Source organism: Megalobrama amblycephala, linkage group LG1, assembly GCF_018812025.1.
Source record: "Megalobrama amblycephala isolate DHTTF-2021 linkage group LG1, ASM1881202v1, whole genome shotgun sequence".
NCBI lineage: Eukaryota > Metazoa > Chordata > Actinopteri > Cypriniformes > Xenocyprididae > Megalobrama > Megalobrama amblycephala.
The window spans coordinates 47,256,986-47,276,250 of NC_063044.1; the positions used below are offsets into that span (position 1 = coordinate 47,256,986).

The 19,265-nt window shown below is 37.0% G+C and overlaps 1 protein-coding gene across 11 annotated transcripts in view; it reads right to left on the reverse strand.

Moving 5' to 3' along the window:
- The window catches only part of arhgap23a (Rho GTPase activating protein 23a), an 80,455-nt gene that overhangs the window by 20,075 nt on the left and 41,115 nt on the right, over positions 1 to 19,265 (reverse strand). For 7 of the 11 annotated variants that reach the window (XM_048197012.1, XM_048196993.1, XM_048197002.1 and 4 more), the window contains exons 2-7: positions 16,322 to 16,519; positions 13,223 to 13,247; positions 8,557 to 8,649; positions 5,735 to 5,813; positions 5,200 to 5,260; positions 544 to 2,257 (exon numbers count right to left, since the gene is read on the reverse strand). In XM_048197012.1, coding sequence (XP_048052969.1) covers positions 544 to 2,257; positions 5,200 to 5,260; positions 5,735 to 5,813; positions 8,557 to 8,649; positions 13,223 to 13,247; positions 16,322 to 16,519 — 2,170 coding nt within the window. Of the gene's footprint in view, positions 1 to 543; positions 2,258 to 3,098; positions 3,252 to 5,199; positions 5,261 to 5,734; positions 5,814 to 7,361; positions 7,901 to 8,556; positions 8,650 to 13,222; positions 13,248 to 16,321; positions 16,520 to 19,265 lie in introns of those variants that run through there. The other 4 variants (XM_048196966.1, XM_048196957.1, XM_048197017.1 and 1 more) reach the window with 3 other exon arrangements.

A 19,265-nucleotide genomic window follows, 5' to 3' on the forward strand; every position in this document is an offset into this window, starting at 1 on the left:
CTCCATATTTCCAAGAGAATGTAGTCTTAAGTCAAATTAGATAGAAGCGTCTACCAAATGCATAGAACTGTATAAACAGGATGGAATTGGGTGAGGCACTGGAGGAGTGGAAAAAGAAGAAAAGGAAGAAAGAAAAATAGGACTAATTTAAATCCAGTAAGTCTGATTCAGCCACAGACAACTAATATTGTCGGGCTAACCATGGGAGATTCCAGAATTACCTAATGCATAGACAGGCACAATGGTTCACCAGACATAGGAAATGAAGGGTAAGACCAGTGGGGTTGTGAGTTATTAAGACAAGTATAGTCATTCTATAACATTCCCATCAGTCTATTTTAATGGTGTCTGGATACTTAATCAGTTTCCTTGTTAAAATAACAACCATGTGCAGGATAGAGTGAGCAAATGATGGGAAAGGATAACCCGAGAACTGGACGGAACAAGTTTGTAAATGCGAAGTATTCTGCAACAAAGACAAAAATATCCTAGATGAAAAAGAGAACATGACAGGAAACAAGCCATTGAGCAGTAGGGACTTACCTATAAAAGGAATCGACGCGAGGGAGTCATCCTCTATGGATAGTGGTGGTAGGTTACCATTCGTGCGGCGATGAGAAATAGCACTTTCTGCTTTGGCAGGGGGCTCCGTAGGGTCAGAGGTAAAGAGTAGAGGGTCACTGGAGTCCAGTGCTATGGCGTAATGTGGATGTCGAAGGGCGTTCGCACCCCTGCGGCCGGTGGGTGGTTTCTGCCTAAGAACTACTTCCTGTGTCTGGGCTTCACCTGTTGCTTCCCCTGCCCCTCTGTCATGATTAGTGGGTCGGTAAGATCTGTCTTGTCCTTCAGGGGGTGTGGGAATAGCAGTTTTAGAGGAGGTGGTTGGTGGGGCTGGGGAAGGAGAGGCCGAGGGTGGAAGCCCCTCTGGGGGACTGGTTTTGGGTGCAGGACTCCATAGGTGTGGACCTGTATAAGAGGGGTCTCTAAATGACTGGGCCTGCTGCAGGATACGGCCAGTCTTGCGGTTGAAAGAAGGGCTGTAGCTACGGTAGCCAATCGGCTCCTCATCTAGACTCTGGCAAGAAGGCAAGCGTCTTGCCTGTGGAGCTGCCTGCTGTGGTTGTGGAGTCTGAGATGAGAATTGGTGTGCTGCTTGTGTGAGGTTTTGATGCTGAGGTGTGTGTTGATGGTGTTGTGTTTGGTGGGGCTGGATTTGGTGGTGTGACTCTGCGTGTTGCCCACAATGTCCACCACGTCTCGGATATCCTTCAGTTCTGTTTGGGGGCTGCTGGACCTGGTGGTGAAGTCGTGGTGAAAGTATCCCCACAGCTCTGTCGAGAGTTTCCAGTGAACGTCCCGAGTGTCCGTACCGGCTTGCTATAAGGTTTCCGGAGGACTTGCGCCCATAGCCCACTGCAGATGGGTGCTGTCCATATGCATGCTCACCATGCCAGTCTCCCTGGTTCCAGTAGGGATCAGCGTATGCTGCAGAGCTCTGCTGAAGCAGTAACAATGTGTCTTGTGATGCACTATGGGGAAAGCCTGCTTGCTGCGAACGCCTGGCCCTCCCAATCTCACCCAGGCGGTCCTGTGAGAAACTCCTATGGCGTGGGAGCATGGAGCGAGAACTAGATCGTTCCCGTTCTCGCTCACGGCCTGGTACCTGGCTGTAGTACCAGTTGGAAAGGGCTTGTTGGGTGTGTTCGCTGCGGCTGGATGGGGGTGTTGATGTTGACTGAGAAGGGCTGGCCCATGGTGGGCTTCCCTTGCGGCCACTAGTGTGCCCCATGGCAGTACCCACATTGTGGTTGGCAAGATGAGCATGATGCAATGGGCTCATAATTCCTCCTGAAGATGAAGAAGATGAGTTTGAGCGTCCTCTCATTTGTCCGATAGCTTGTTGTCCCCTGTCAGTCATTCCATACTGGATCTCCTCAGTTCGGTGTGCAGGGCTACTGTGACTAACACCTCCTGGCTCACAGCTCCTACACTCAGCTGCCCAGACAGCGTTGCTGGAAGTGACTGTCCGGTTGTCAAGTGGCGGAGAAGGACCAGAGGAAGAGCCGGGCCAGCGGCTCCAGTTGTCCAGCTGGTTTTGTCCCATGTGTGAGGAAGCTGGGGCGGGGCAGGGGGAGTACCCCGCAGGAGGCTGGGATTTTGTACGTGGAGGATAGAGGACAGGGGGTGGAGGAGGAAGATTTTGGGCCTTTCCTGTATATGGATTGTTCCCTCTTAGGTAGGCATCTTGGGAATATGCCTGAAAGAGAGAAATATAGCTGTTAATACAGTGAATACAACAGGTTAATGACCTCAGGTGCAGTACAGGTGAAAAATTTGTAGAAAAAAGGGGGTCATAGAGATGACATTTCTCTTACATACTGACTATGAGACAACATCACTATATACTGATCATTCGATTGTATCATAATACAGTTTCAGTGTAATACTAGCTTATACACCTTTTTAAACACCAACACAAACACACCTTAAAAACCAAACCTGGCTTATCTAAAAACATTTGGGTGACAGTGATGATAATAAAAATATAATGATTTTTATAAACAGCTTTGGCAACTGTAACTTCAATTATCTGAAAATCAACAGGAAAGACATGAAAAAAAAAAAAAAAAATATATATATATATATAGAGAGAGAGAGTGAGAGAGAGATTCATGTGAGATTCACCACACTGCAAAAAATTCTAGTTTTTCCAGTAAAAAAAAAAAAAATCAGTAAAATTAGACATTAACTCCAACACATTTTTGTGACTCCTGTGTGTCTGTAGACAGGATGTCAAGCTGACCAGAGGCACCAGCCTTCCATCAACACTAACCTCAAAACACACTGACACAAATCCAACATATGCTACATTAAGAATTTATTAACAAAACAGAGACATGGCTCGCTGACGAAACGCTGTCCGAATGCAGACAAGCAAATCGACTAACACAGCATAGTACATGCAGTCTGCTAATACATGCAAATACAACCAACACAGAGAATTGAAACTCGCTAATCGAGAGAAACATTCCCTGAAGCTCAAATGTGTCGAACGTCTCTTTTACTTTATATTGTTCTCTTTAACAGCTTCAATTTACCTCTTATGTCCTGATTTGTGCTTTCTCGAGTTCATGTCTCGTTGTCACGTCTCTCTGTTATTCTCGGTATCTCTTTTTCTCTTTCTGCCTATGGTGAGCCCTACCCAAACCAATGCTCTTGAACTCCCTCCTTTCTCTCTCTCTCTCTCTCTCTCTCTCTCTCTCTCTCCCTCTCTCACCGTCTCTCCACCCTGTGGGAGTGTGGGAGGGGCCACATATCTGATGATGTCATCTCTGGAATGTAGCTGATGCGGGTGTAAGGAGGGGTGTGTAGAAGGACAGAGAGAAGGAAAGAAAGACATGGAGGGAAGAATAAAGAGCGGGGTCTCTTGGGAGGCTATATGCGTAATATGTCTAGTATGAGTGCCCTAGTACAGAGATTTATTGAAGTATGTATAAAGCATTTGTTTGTATGTCACACACATGTGTAAAGGTTTCCCTTTGCCTTTGGTGAGTTGCATGTCCAATCTTGTGAGCAACTGGGTAATTTGTGCACTGAAGAAAATATGCGAGTGGGAATGTTTGAGTGCTGTGTGTGAGAATGCATACATGTTTGTGAGTATTTGTGTGTGTTCAATCATATGACTGTATACATGCTTACAACATGACTGATGTTTGAGTTCTTGCATGGAAATGCTTCAAAGACTCTGCTGAAGCAACCTACTGACTCACACATTGCTCTGTTATGACGACTGAAAAATATTAGAATTGTAAAACCTAAGTTTCTGCATCTATTTAAAAGTGTGGGAAATGTGAACACACCTTTAAGGTTGTGGGTTTACTAGCTATTCTTATGACTAGCTAAATCAAACTAGACCAAGACATTACCTAAATTTTATACTCTATAAATCCAAAATGTTCACATCACAAAACATTTTCTTAATCACTATTTTTGCCTTGTTTTCCAGCAAAAATACAATAAAACATCCTTAAAACAAGATACATTTACTTAACCAAAGTTACAAACGACATATTAAATAGATTAAGCATACATAAAATAAAACTTAATGATGTATGCTTAAAATAAGAAAAATAAAAATAAACCTAGAAGTATTAAAATAATTACATTTATATAATTTAGCTATGTAATAATATAATATAATATAATATAATATAATATAATATAATATAATATAATATAATATAATATAATATAATATAATAATCAGTGTTGGGGAAAGTTACTTTTAAAAGTAATGCATTACAATATTGCGTTACTCCCTAAAAAGGTAACTAATTGTGTTACTTAGTTAATTTTAAAGAAAAGTAATGTGTTACATTACTTTTGCGTTACTTTTTCTCACCTGCGCTGAGTTTGCTTGTTTGTTTTTTTGTGAATAAGCCTCAGGCTGAAGGAAAAGCATATTTATGCCTGCACAGTAGAAGGTGCAGCTCAGACAAACCTTTCATCTGTGCTGCCATTCCGGATTGAAGAAGAATAGGATACAGGAGAAGGAAGTTCAACACTCCTATTTCTAAATCTAAAGTAATTTTTGCTTATTAGTATGGTTGAATTGGATCATTGAAGGTCAGCAGCAAAGACATTGCTTAATAAAGTGAGATTAAATACATAAAGTATATTTGTATAATTTAATATATTTAATTATTACAGGTTTGCGTAAAATTCTGAGATTGCATTTCACTGTTTTTATTCATTTTGATGAATACTGAATGTTTGAGATGAGTAAATGCATGTTCACATTTAGTCTAGAACTACAATAACCATCATGTTTACACACAACACCTCTGTTCTTTATTTCTCTCAACATGAGGACAGGAGAGCTGTCAGTCAATAAATGTGAAAAAGTAACTTGCGTTACTCATTTGAAAAAGTAACAAAAGATATTTTGATACAAAATATAGATACAAAAATAGATACAAAAATAACAAAGATATTTTGTTGTAAATTGAAAAAGTAATACGTTACTTTACTAGTTACTTGAAAAAGTAATCTGATTATGTAACTCAAGTTACTTGTAATACGTTACCCCAACACTGAATATAATATAATATAACATAATATATGCACTTCTTAAGACAGTTAGGTAAACGTATAGGTATGAGTAGGTGTATGAGAAAAGTCAAAAATGCTCAAACGTACACTTACCAGCTGCAGCACGTCCTCATCCTTTGGCATGATGGAGAGCTCCAGTACACTCTCACTGCAAAGAGAAGTGAGAGAGACCCAGAGAGCATGAGTTTCATATACAGTATGAAAACCATTAATAGTTTCCAATAATCCATCTCCATTAATTGTTTTGGGTTGTGATTTGGGTGGAGTTCAAAGCCACCCTTTACACTGGGGTCAATTTGGTTCGATTATCAGCAGTAACCTTTCTAAGTAATGCACATAATCATTCAGACAGCAAACACTGCCTGAGGTCATTCTGTTACATAAAACATGCAGAATGTCACAAATTTCACATGAACAAGACTGTGTAAATGTTTAGTTATGTTCTGTTCGTGCAACTTTTAACTCAACAATTTAAACAATGCTGTAGATCAAGAAAACATGATATGTATTTACTTCCCAGGCTAGTTCTGGATATCTGTAGAAAACCTCAATTTGCATTAGCTCATGCAACAAAGTGGAATACATTTTTTTAAAATTAATTTTTAATGCCGTTTGAGCTCACCTGTTCTGAATCAGTGCAATGACCTGTGAGTACGTCTTACCCAGCACACTCTCTCCGTTCACTTTAACCAGCCTGTCTCCTGCAAATGCACACACAAAAACACACTTATATGATAAACATTTAAACCAGGGTTTCCCAAACTTTTTTTGTTTTTGTCTAATGTGGACAGCCCCATCAATAAGGCTCAAGTACCCCTTACAAACCAGAAATGTTTTTCTACCCAATATCATATTGGATGTCACTTTGCAGAAACATTAATATTAAAGTAACTTTAAATGAAAACAATCAATACTAATCACAAATGTGCAAATCTGTTACTGTTCAAATGTTTAAAGGTCAGTATGTTTTTATTTTTAAGAAATTAATTCAGCAGATTAATTCAGCAAATTATTTGTATTTCAAATAAATTTTGTTCTTTTGAACTTTCTGAAAAATGTATCGTTTCCACAAAAATATTAAGCAGCACAACTGTTTTCAATATTGATAATAATAACAACAAACGTGTTTCTTGAACAGCAAATCGACATATTAGAATGATGTCTGAAGACTGGAGTAATAATGCTAAAAATTCAGCTTTACCATCACAGGAATAAAAACAACTTTAAAATATATTAAAATAGAAATTAGTTATTTTAAATTGACTCATATTTTACAAAATTACTGTTTTTACTGTATTTTCATCAAACAAATGCAGCCTAGTTGAGCATGAGACTTCTTTCAAAAACATATTAAAAATCTTCCCGACCCCAAACTTTTGAACAATAGTGTATTTTGCTATTAGCGTCATCCACACAAAAGTATAAAACTTGCATATATTCTTTTTTCTTGTCTTAAGCATTAATTTATTAGTGGATTTATAATTGGGTTTAGTGTATTCAAAGATTATTTTTAAAGCAAACTTTCTTTGCATAGAGAGAGTGTGCAGTCTCTTTCTTTGAATAATAATAAAAATTAAGTAGACTCATTCCATGTGTTCACTCTGTTTTCCTTAGATGGTTGGTGTGTTTTGGGTTCATGTCAGGGTTAGGTTATGGGATCAACTCAACCAGCGGCGGTCTGTCGGAGGAGTCAATGGAGGCCGAGCCTCCTATCCAGTCATAACCAATCATATTAAAATACAATAATCAGAGGTAGAACATGATCTGTGGCATTCATTGCCTGTGTTGACATAGAATATGTGTGCACTGGGCTCCACAGAAAACTCGATTTCCTCAGAATTGGATCACTCATCATGTACGTAGTTCTCACCCTTTGGGCATTATCTGATTACGCGATTAACTACCATTAGTTCCACATAACAAACTGTATCAATTCCATTGAATTTACACCAAAATGATCACATAAAATACCAAAAAAGTCTGGACCTAGTGATAAATTCAAACATTATAATGTATCTGAAATTATCAAGGCTATATTAATGTATCAGTGAGAGATCATTGTGTATGGGAAAATAGATACTAGTAGCAACAAATATGCTAAACCTACTACGAACTTGTATTGTTAAAATATAAGGAAAGCAGGTAAGGAAAACATGCCCTCATTGACCTTTTCTTGACCGGCAAGCGACCATGTGTCTTTCGTAAACACACACACACACACACACATACACACAGAGATAATGAGTCACCTTCTGTCATGCTGTCAAGTGTTTCGCGTGAATAACAAACCACATTTCACAACAGAGGACAATATTCCACAGCAGATATCACTATGTATCAGTTTCTCTCTCAAGTTCAGATTTACTCTCTCAGTTTTTCTGAATGCAGTGAGGGCAAACATGGTAGTCAGCTGACATCATTAGTCACAGGAAGCATGATCAAGTGTGTCATGCCATATCAGTGCTTCAAATATGTGTGTGTATGATGACATAATAAGACACATTCCTGTAAATTTGTGACAGGCTCTAAAGAAGAAACAGACCATCATCAAGTTAAGCGGGCAAGTCATAACAAGAGATCACATATGTACTCACAAGAGTGCACCGGGGAGGGTATAATCAAAGCTAAAATTGTTACGCACGCAAAGGCAAGTGTACAAACCCACTCGCGCACACACTACAAACGCAATCATACATGTGTAAACTGTGGATTAAAAAGTGTTCAGGACTGAAATCATGTCAACAACAACTACAGTTATCTTGACTTTCCATTGAATTTCAGGGTTATATGAGGTTTGCACCACCTTGTTGATTCTCAAGGCCTGTTCACTCTAACACGAATTCAGTCAGATTATCATATGTGGTTTGTCTGTTTAGACCAATGCATAAAAAAAAAAAAAAAAAAAAAAAAACGTCAGATGGGCTGAATGAAAACGTAAATTCTGTCCAATGCATAAAAATGGCAGAGGGCTGAATGAAAATGCATAAAAATGCATTCATTTTCTGACAGTAGATGGTGCTTATAGAAAAGCAGAAATACACTGGTCACCCCGGTACACAACCCCCCCCCCCCCCCCCCTATGTACTCGCTATGATATTTATCAAACAATATCAAATACAAGAGAACAGAGACAAAAGAGGATCTGGATTCTTCCTCTGTTGTTAACTATGACTAAGTAAATAAGCAGCGGCTCTGGGCATGTGATCAAAAATGTTGATCTTATTGGTTGGCCGGTTTTCTTTATAGTGCAATGAGGGATGAAAATGTTTGTATCAGTCTGAACAGACACATTAACAGCCATTTATTGAACTGATAATGTTTATTGCACCGAATTTTCACACCAAACATTTGTCTCGGAGTGAATGGGCCATTAGTCTGATGTCATGTGGTTTGTATGAACACATCATTCCTGCTGCACACACACAATTTTCTTCTCTCTTTTACCTGTACACAAGCCAGCCTGGTGGGCGGGGCCTTTCTCCCTCACATTCTTAACGAAGATGGTGTCCATGGGCTCCAGACAACTCCGATGGAGCCCTGCATGAAACACACAAACACAACCCTGTTTACAACCATAGACAAATACATAGTAAATTCATCGTTTGTACAAAAACAGAAGACAAATTACAGTGGGTCCAAATATATTAGACCATGTAACAAAAAATCTGGGATTCAAAATCTAATTTAAACCTCAAAATGAAGAAGTTTTTTTTGTTATGGTGTAAAATGATTACAAATATTTCAGATTCTGAATGTTTCTAGGTCAAATTAATGAGATTGATCATGTGACTCTTTGTACAGACAGTCAGATGTTCTTCCATTGAAGAGCAAGATATTCTTTTTATCATCTGAAATCATGCTGGAGAACATGATCATCAGGTCTGACAAACTTGTGGAGTTCATGCAGCTTGAGTGCTGCCGTCAGTAAGACGAACAAGCCAAATACTGCGACATTCTGTAATTCATATTCATTTTTCATCATGCTATTAATGCAGTTTTTAATGGGGGGAAAAAAATCTGTATGAGTGATCACTTCACTAGTGATCTTAATAAGAATAATTCTTAATAACAATGAATGCATGTCTACATCTTCATGTATATGGTTCTAGCAAAAAGCTTGATCCTGCAGAGGTGAAAACTGGACACTGTTCACTGTAACATTTGATGTTTGGCTGAAATGGAATATAAGATTTATCAGTAATGACAAACTAGATTTATAGAATATGATTGCCTCATACCTTTTTTGCATTGCATTGTATTTTTGTATGATTATTAATATTATTATTTCTTTTAGGATATAATCGCTGTGACCTTTTGATTCAACTACCTTTATAGTACTTTAATTATTAGAGATGTTTGTCTTTGACACTCATTTTTAATACATTATTTTGTTTTTACTTACAGTGGCATGCGAACGTTTGGGAACCCCTTGCAGAATCTGTGAAAATGTGAATAAATTTATCAAAATAAGAGAGATCATTCAAAATGCATGTTATTTTTTATTTAGTACTGTCCTGAGTAAGATATTGTACAAAAAATATGTTTATATATAGTCCACAAGACAAAAAAATAGCTGAATTTATTAAAATGACCCCGTTCATAAGTATGTGAACCATTGATTCTCAATACTGTGTGTGGTTACCTGATGATCCACGACTGATTTATGTTTTGTGATGGTTGTTCATGAGTCTCTTGTTTGTTTGGAGCAGTTAAACTGAGCTCTGTTCTTCAGAAAAATCCTCCAGCTCCTGCAGATTTCCAGCATCTTTTGCATATTTGAACCCTTTCCAGCAGTGACTGTATGATTTTGAGATCCATCTTTTCACACTGAGGACAACTGAGGGACTCAAACTCAACTATTAAAAAAGGTTCAAACATTCACTGATGCTCCAGAAGGAAACACGATGCATTAAGAGCCGAGGGGTGAAAACTTTTTGAATTTGAAGATCAAGGTAAATTGTACTTAATTTATCTTCTGGCAAACATTTAAGTGTCTTATGTTGCTATGTTGCTTCTGAAGGGCAGTACTAAATGAAAAAAAAAAAAAAAAAAAAAAAAAAAAAAAAAAATAATAAATATATATATATATATATATATATATATATATATATATATATATATATATATATATATATATATATATATATATATATATATATATCCTGTTCAAAAGTTTTCACCCCCCGGCTCTTAATGCATCGTGTTTCCTTCTGGAGCATCAGTGAATGTTTGAACCTTTTTTAATAGTTGTGTTTGAGTCCCTCAGTTGTCCTCAGTGTGAAAAGATGGATCTCAAAATCATACAGTCACTGCTGGAAAGGGTTCAAATATGCAAAAGATGCTGGAAATCTGACGAATCTGGTGAACCCGGAGGATTTTTCTGAAGAACTGAGTTCAGTTTAACTGCTCAGGACAAACAAGACACTCATGAACAACCATCACAAAACATAAATCAGTCGTGGATCATCAGGTAACCACACACAGTATTGAGAATCAATGGTTCACAAACTTTTGAACGGGGTCATTTTAATAAATTCAGCTATTTTTTTGTCTTGTGGACTATATATAAACATATTTTTTGTAAAATATCTTACTCAGGACAGTACTAAATAAAAATAACATGCATTTTGTATGATCTCTCTTATTTTGTTAAAATTATTCACATTTTCACAGATTCTGCAAGGGGTTCACATACTTTCGCATGCCACTGTACTTTTGTTCATTTAAATTCACTGTACTGTTGTTTCCGTTTTTGGGCATTGTGTGTTGTGTTTGCCTAATTTGAAATCTAAATAAAGATTAGGGAAAAAAAGAAATCTATTTCACTAGTGGACTTCACTGTGGACCTCATCGTACAGAGACACACACACACATTCACAGATGTTTAGATTGGCACTGAGGAATGTGTTTTGCTCATACTGATGCCAGTGTCTCATGATGATATGATAAGATGAGGACAGACTGTTACAGTCAACAAACAGGTTGAGGTAGTAATGCAAAACTGATCTAGAAACTGTGAGGCATCAATACCTGTCTTATTTCATAAGATTATCTGTCAAAAGCAGCTTTCATTTCACAAATCTCTATGATCTGAAGCTACAGTGTGTGTGTGGACTGTGTGTAGATGCATGTGTGTGTTTGTGCACCTCTATATGGGTGAGTAGTGCTGTGCGATTAATCGTTAAAAGATTGCGATATTGATTCAAACACCCACACGATCTTATTCCTAAATGTCAACGATTCGTTATGTCTATTAAACCTTTGACTAATACGATCACATCGAAATATTCAAATCTGACCCGAGAGAGCAGTTGTCACATATAGTTATGAAACAGCTTTACAAATAGTCTTTTCAACCACAGTATCATTATTTCTGGTACAATTTTCAAATTATTGCAGAAGTACTGATGTAAAAGTTTATAGTTCAGATATAAACAATGACGTCTACGGTTCACTCTAAAAAATGCTGGGTTAAAAACAACCCAAGTTGGGTTGAAAATGGACAAACCCAGCAATTGGGTTGTTTTAACCCAGCGGTAGGGTTAAATGTTTGCCCAACCTGCTGGGCAGTTTTATTTAACTCAACTACTGTTTAAAAATTACTGTATTGCTTAATTAAAATTAACCCAAATTATGTTGGAAATGAACATTTATTAATGTTCAATGAATAATTATTAAACAGTAAACATTTATTAAACTGCTTATTAATAAATTTATATTAATAAACTATTAAACTATTAAATTTATATTAATAAAATATTAAAGCTTATTAATAAACATTCACCTTTTGTCTATTATTGTTGCCTCTAATTGCATCTGGTTTTTAATTTCCCAACTATTTTGGGTTCATTTTAAGCTAGCCATATAGCAATTTTTAAACAATAGTTGGTTTAAATAAAACTACCCAGCAGGTTTGGCAAACATTTAACCCAATCGCTGGGTTTGTCCATTTTCAACCCAACTTGGGTTGTTTTTAACCCAGCATTTTTTAGAGTGTAGCAATCAAAATAGAATAAATCACCTTGTGAAAGTAACTTGATGCTTCAAAATAAAGACTGCATCAATTACAATGTTACGGCGAGAAAATTGTATGTCATTGAATAGTTCATTCAAGATACTAGTTCAAAATCGCTGATTAATCCAGTAAAAGGTGTGTTCAGCTGCTCTCTAAATCACTCTCGTGGTACTTTGATGTCATACACCGATCGGTCTGCGCAGCGCCGCATCAAGTCGAACACACCTAATGAAACAAGTGAAGTCTTTATGAGTGAGTCATTGAATCATTCATTCAATCAAATAGACTGCAGCAATTAGCATTTTGTCAGAAACTCTAGTAAATTACATGTTATTTATTTTGTTTAGTTATCTATTGAGAATTGTGGGAGATTCATGATCTATGTTTTAAACAAAAAATTGTGATTCTCAATTTATCCAGAATCGTGCAGCTCTATGTTGGAGTTTAGATGCCTTAAAATCGCATGGGATCCAGACCAGTGTTATGGCATTATTACAATACGTAAAGTGTCATAAGACATCAAAACCAACAGCAAAAATTCTCACTGGAGATCTGGACAAGCATTTCATTTTTTGCATCTGTTTCCATGTACAAGCACATTGATATATAGTACTGTGACATGATATCTGTTTTGTTTAATATGGAAATAAGGAAACATTTTTCATATGACATGACTTGCAAATTATATGGTATATATCTCATATCAATTGTGCTCCTTCCTGTAACCCTGCTTAAACCAGACTGATTTGAATGCAGATGGGCACCTTGAATGTGCATCAATGGAAACTTACTCTAGGGGGCGCCATGCAACAACAACAAAAAAAAAAATCAATCTTTGATCATTGATCATGTGACACTAAATTGCCACAAACTGATCTCAGATCAGTCACTGAGAAATAAAAGGAAACAACAGGATGATAATGTAGGTAAGAGGAAGAAAAACAGAAAAACAAAGTGTTCATCAAGTCACGTGAAGTTCAGTCAACTCAGATAAGTGACAAATCATCTTCAAATTGTAAGAAATTAGTGGAAATTACTTCAATTCACATGATGTGAATAAGACTTTAAAAAAAAACAGCAAAATAAAAGACTCACCCTTTCCATTCCCGTTCTCTTCATCCTAACAGGAAACAATAAGAGGAGAGTTAGATCATTGTAAAATAACTAGTTGGCCTTAAACTTAAATGATTTAATAGTCATTCACAGAATACACAAAACTTAAGTGAGTTATTATCCTCTGTAATAAGTACTTAAAGTAATCATTTAATAGAAATGACAGCAGAGTCTTGGAGTATTTAACAAAAAGTTCTCTTTTTAAAATTTTAGTTTCACCCAAAAATGTAAATTTTACTCATCCTCATGTCACTTTTAAAAACAAAAATGACTTTTTTTCTGCCTTGGAAGACAAATATGCTGGTCACTGACTCATTTCCATGCAATTACAATGATGAGGATGAGGACTGAGTTTTAAAGCTTCAAAAATAGACAAGCTATTAAACTAAAAAGCTGTTGTTATTATTATTATTGTAATATGCAAGTCATATGGACCACTATATCATATTTTAGGCTGCTTATTTGTTATTTTGTCCTCATTCACGTTCATTATATTGAAAAGAGTGGGAAAGATATGGTTCAATAATTCTTTTGTGTTACATGAGAAGAAATTCATACAGGTTTGGAACAATATAAGGGTGAGTAAATTATGAAAATTTTCATTTTTGGGTGACTATCTCTTTAATGTCTTTGGGGTGTAACATGAATCAGAAGCCAATAGTTATCAATCAGTTATGCATCATAGACACCTATAAAGAACAAAAACATGAAATGACTTCACTGCACATCTATTTATTAGTTGTGTGATATGAGCACTGACTCTGTCTTAGCACTAGAGGTCAGCACTGGGAAAAATGGACCACTCTAGGAGTGAATTTGCTGCTTTTAGCCACATACATAAACACACCTCCGCAAGAAGAGCCGCAATGACATTAATCTTTTCCATCTGTGCTGGCAATGACATAGTATTCATAATATTCACTGTGCATCTTTATTTGCAACAGACACAGTTTAGATAACACACATGCACCACCCTCACAAAATAACCAGACTGCAAACCAGAGGCTCAAATCACACACACGTGCAACGCTGATCAGGCAGTTTGAAGTGGGCAGCCCAATGTTTAGTCTGCGCTGACTGGGCTCATTCCTAACAAACTCACACAATACTGAGGCTTTGCCGTGCCGGGAGAAAGACAGACAGAGGGGCAAACAGATGGGTAGGGAGTGACGGACAGTGACCACAACTTTAAGATTTATAACCAACATCCAACCCACAGATCAAAATGAAAGTCCACGTGTGCATTATCTTGGAGTTGGTGGGGTGATAGATGGAGAGAGTCGCACAGTCATGTGACCATGTGGACACTGGGAACAGTGAAGAACAGAATGGACCAGAACACATTGTCCCAGCAGCCCTGGTACGGCCCGGCCCAGCTCAGAGTGACACAAAATAGGCCTTTTGACTAAGAAAAGCAAACAGCAGCTGCTCAGAGAAGAGATGTTGTATAGACCAATCATAATGGGGCTTTGTTTCTCCATCATCATGTACACGCACACCATCCAAACATCTGTAGCCCGCTCTAAATAATGTACACTACCGATCAAAAGTTTGGGATTGGTACGATTTTTTAATGTTTTTGAAAGAAGTCTCTGCATTTATTTGAAAAAAAAAAATAGAGTAAAAATTGTTAATATTGTGAAATATCATCACAATTTAAAATTTTTCAAAATTGAAAAAAAAATTTCAATTTTGATATATTTAATAATGTAATTTATTTCTGTGATGGAAAAGCGTTTTTTTTTTTTTTGTTTTGTTTTGTTTGTTTTTATTTTATTGAAGTCAATGTATTTTGAATCAGGCTGACTAAATATATTAGGGTTACATCAACAATGTAATTGTGAAGGGTCAGATCAGGTAAAATGGCCCTTGCTATTTAACTGCACATATTCACATTTTACATGTCATGTGACCAGACATGATTTTTAGACGTCTCATGTCTTTCTTTGTATAAGCCGTCCATTTTTTGATCTCTCTAAAGTCAAGTACTTGTTAGACCAAATGCTACTGGCAAAATGGCTTAAACCCTTAAAAATTAAGGTTCCTGTTAAAACAAATTTGGATGCCATGGATGAGCCTTTTTTTAAGTTTCAAAAATTTTATCCCAGAATATTTCGTAATATCACAAATGGTTCTTCACAAGAAGAAGTCTCTTTAGTAGATCCATTTAAGAGCTTTATTTTTAAAGACAAAAGGCCTTGAAGGCTTAATGAGCACAACTTGGGATAGTTCACCCAAAAATTAAAATTATCCCATAATTTACTCACCCACAAGCCATCCTAGGTGTATATGTCTTTCTTCTTTCAGCCAAACACAATCAGAGTTATATTGAAAATTATCCTGGCTCTTCCAAGCTTTATAATGGGAGTGAATGGTACCATTTTTTTAAGCCCAAAAAAGCGCATCCATCCATCATAGAAATAATCCATACGCCTCCAGGGGGTTAATAAAGGCTTTCTGAAGCAAAGTGATGCATTTTTGTAAGAAAAATATCAATATTTATAACTTTATAAACTATAATAACTGGCTTCCGGTGACCTCTGACCTGACGCAAGACATATTGACAATTCCCACCTCAACTCCCACCTAAGCTTACGCTTACTCCTACGTCATATGCCAGAACTCGACTCTCTCGTGAACGCGCGGATGGCTGTTAACGGAAGCTAGGGATTATAGTTTATAAAAGTTATAATTATGGATATTTTTCTAACAAAAACGCATCGCTTCGCTTCAGAAGGCCTTTATTAACCCCCTGGAGCCGTATAATGGATGGATGTGCTTTTTTGGGCTTAAAAAAATGCCACCATTCACTCCCATTATAAAGCTTGGAAGAGCCAGAATATTTTTTTTAATATAACTCTGATTGTGTTTGGCTGAAAGAAGAAATTCATATACACCTAGGATGGCTTGAGGGTGAGCAAATTATGGGGTAATTTTAAATTTTGGTGAACTATCTTTTACTCTTTGTAGTTCAGAGACAGGGACAGTTTGTTGAGTTTGCATCTTATTGGAAGTTTTATTTCAGTTGTTGAATTACTCTGATTAGTCAGGGCTCGATTTCGTGATAGCAGGCATCCTCACCTTGAAACTGGTGTGCAGGGCAGACTCTGGCGGGTAAACGATGAAGTGACGTAGCGTGAAGCCGAAGCCCTGAGAGTTCTTGTGGAGCACCAGTGTACGTGGACCCTGCCAGGACATGCCCAGCCCATCTGCCCCGCTCCTGACCACCGGCCGAGGGTTCTCACTGGATGAAGAGATCCCATCTCTCCGCCCCTTTGCCTGTAGGAAACATAGAGACATTTGCTATTGATATGTGTAGTTACTAAGTCCAAAATTCCATTGGGATTACAAGTCACATAGAACACTGTAGTTAATGCAAATGCTTTTTATGCAGTGTGTCTAATGCAAAAGCTCTCCTGTAGCTCGGTCATGGGTTTGATTCCCAGGGAAAGCAAGAACTGATAAAATTTAAATGCACACCTTGAATGCAGTGTAAGTTGCATAAATGTAAATGAAACACATCTGTGTTGATGAACACATCACTTTTAATGGGATAATTGGTGAATACTCTTGGCAGATAATTGCTAGAAATAACACCATATTGTTCCAAATGACCATCCCAACTGTTTTGGATCTGTCAGTCTACTTACGCCACCTGTGCAAACAAGACGTGGGTAGGTGAGGAAAAGTAACTAAAAGGGGGAGGGCAAGGGAAACATTTCACATTTGGGAACCATGATGTCATTTTTGTGATGCCAACATTCTCTTAGGAATTCTTAGAGGCCACTAACAGGAACGTTTCTTATTAGATAGTAGGAACAAAGGCCAAGGATCTCTACAGAAATAAAATAAAATAAAATAAAATAAAGAGTTTGTCTGTTTTGTCCCCTTATTACTGGGACAAAACAGGCAAAGGCATTAAAACAGTTTTATTTAAAAAGGTGACATCATCATTCCCCTAATTTAGCAAGAAAATACCTATTTTCTCTTCAACCTAAAATCAACAGCCATACCAGCCCTGTGGTTTCACTATGACAGGAAGTATCTGGTTAGGGCAGGAAGTTCCCCAAGGATGGTGCCAGTCACCATATACATATATATATATATATATATATATACAAACAGAAGGGGATTTTTGTTGTTGTTGTTGTTGCCAACTCATTTTATACAAAGCAGAAATGTACTTCTCAAACCTCTCCTCTTCACCTCCCATTACTCCTCACATCTCTCTGCACTCAGCAGAAGTCCTACTCTATAATCCAGCGGTCGTGACACCGACCGCAGCCTCACCCCCTCTCTGTTTCTCACTCTATTTCTGTCTCACACGCTGTTTTCATTTGGCTGGGCTTATGTCTGAACCTTCTCTCTTTCACTTGCATTCTTACCAACTTGCACGCATGAACACACACATATAGACAAATGGTAACACTCCTTTTTAAACAGTCCCACATATTGTGTGGAATGATGTAATGTTTTTATTTAATTTGCTTTTCCCTTATTAAAGGGATAGTTCAACAGGAAATGAACAATCTGCCATCATTTAGTCGGCTTCATGTCTTTCAAAAGCTGAATGAATGGACTTTCTCCATGGAACAAAAAAGGAGATATTAGGCAAAATGTTCTTTTCCATACAATGAATATGATGGTGGCCATATTTTTTGGTCGAGATTTTCAATCCACTTCGTTATATGGAAAAGAGCAGCAAGAACATTCTGCTAAACTTCTTATTTATTTCTACTACTGATTCATGGAAGAAAGTCATACAGGTTTGGAACCACCCAATTTATCTTGAGTGAATAATCCCTGTACTATTTTGAGAAAGAAAGAGGAGTGAAAAGACATTTGACTAATATTCTGCAGTGATTTATTGGAAAAATCTGTAGAACGGATCTAATCACTTCATATTAAACAGAGCTGAGAAAAAAAAAATCAAATTAGCTAAAACATTTAATAAATAAACACACAAGAGTTTAAAAATATAAATAAATTAGAGCTAATTTGCATATATATTGCAAAGATATTAAGACTCTTTCTCCATTCAAATTCTTCGGCAGAGTTCATGCGCGCGTGGGCCTGCTCAATGGATTAGAGAGACAAATAAAAGTGAAAGACACAATAAGGCTGTGTAAGTGACAGGATGAATGTACAGGGGCATGTGTGAATTCCATAACATTTACCGTTAAGCCAGGACATGTTCAGACAATGACGGAGAGGCTAGCTTTAGAAAGAGAAAGAGACGGAGAGCTCCGTCTCCAACAAGCTCCAACACGCAGGTTTCGACCACAAGGTTCCTCCCGGCACTGAGAATACCAAACCCTGTTATTACCCCCCCCAAAAACACACAAGTGTACACACAAACACATGCACACATCTCCTTATGTCCAGTATTGTCCACCCATTTAAAGCATTAACCATTTCCTCCACATTCTGTTTTTGTCATGTGTTTCTTCATCACTAACTTTCTAATGGATTGGAAATGTATTCTCCGGGAAACCAAGTACTACAATCAAACAAGTCATCTCTTTTACGTCAGAGAGAACTCCAGTGTTCTCCAAGAACAAGTACATTCCCATTAAAGCTTTTGAGAAGTTCACTGACATGTTGCAATCCAGAAAATGATGTCCTTTAAATATATATATATATTTTTTGTGTCAAATTTTCCAGTAAAAATATGCATTGCACTTGAGAAGCAATAGAATTTTAGATATTAGGTACAAAATAAAAAAATAATAGCTTGATTTTATTGAATATACCTTGAAATAAGTTAACTTTTTACAGACCATTGGAAATAGTTTTTGATTTTTTGTTATACATAAACTTTACTAAATTTTGTTAAACTTATGCTTATAACAAAAACAAAAACAAATTAATTCAAGATATTTTCTCTGAAGTCAAATAGTAATATCCTTTGAAAAGGAGAACTCTTATATTTGTCTACACAACCAAACATCAGGTAAATTCATAAATGAAAACATCAAACTGTCTGCTTCACCTGTTAAAATCATAGTGTTGTGCACTACTAATG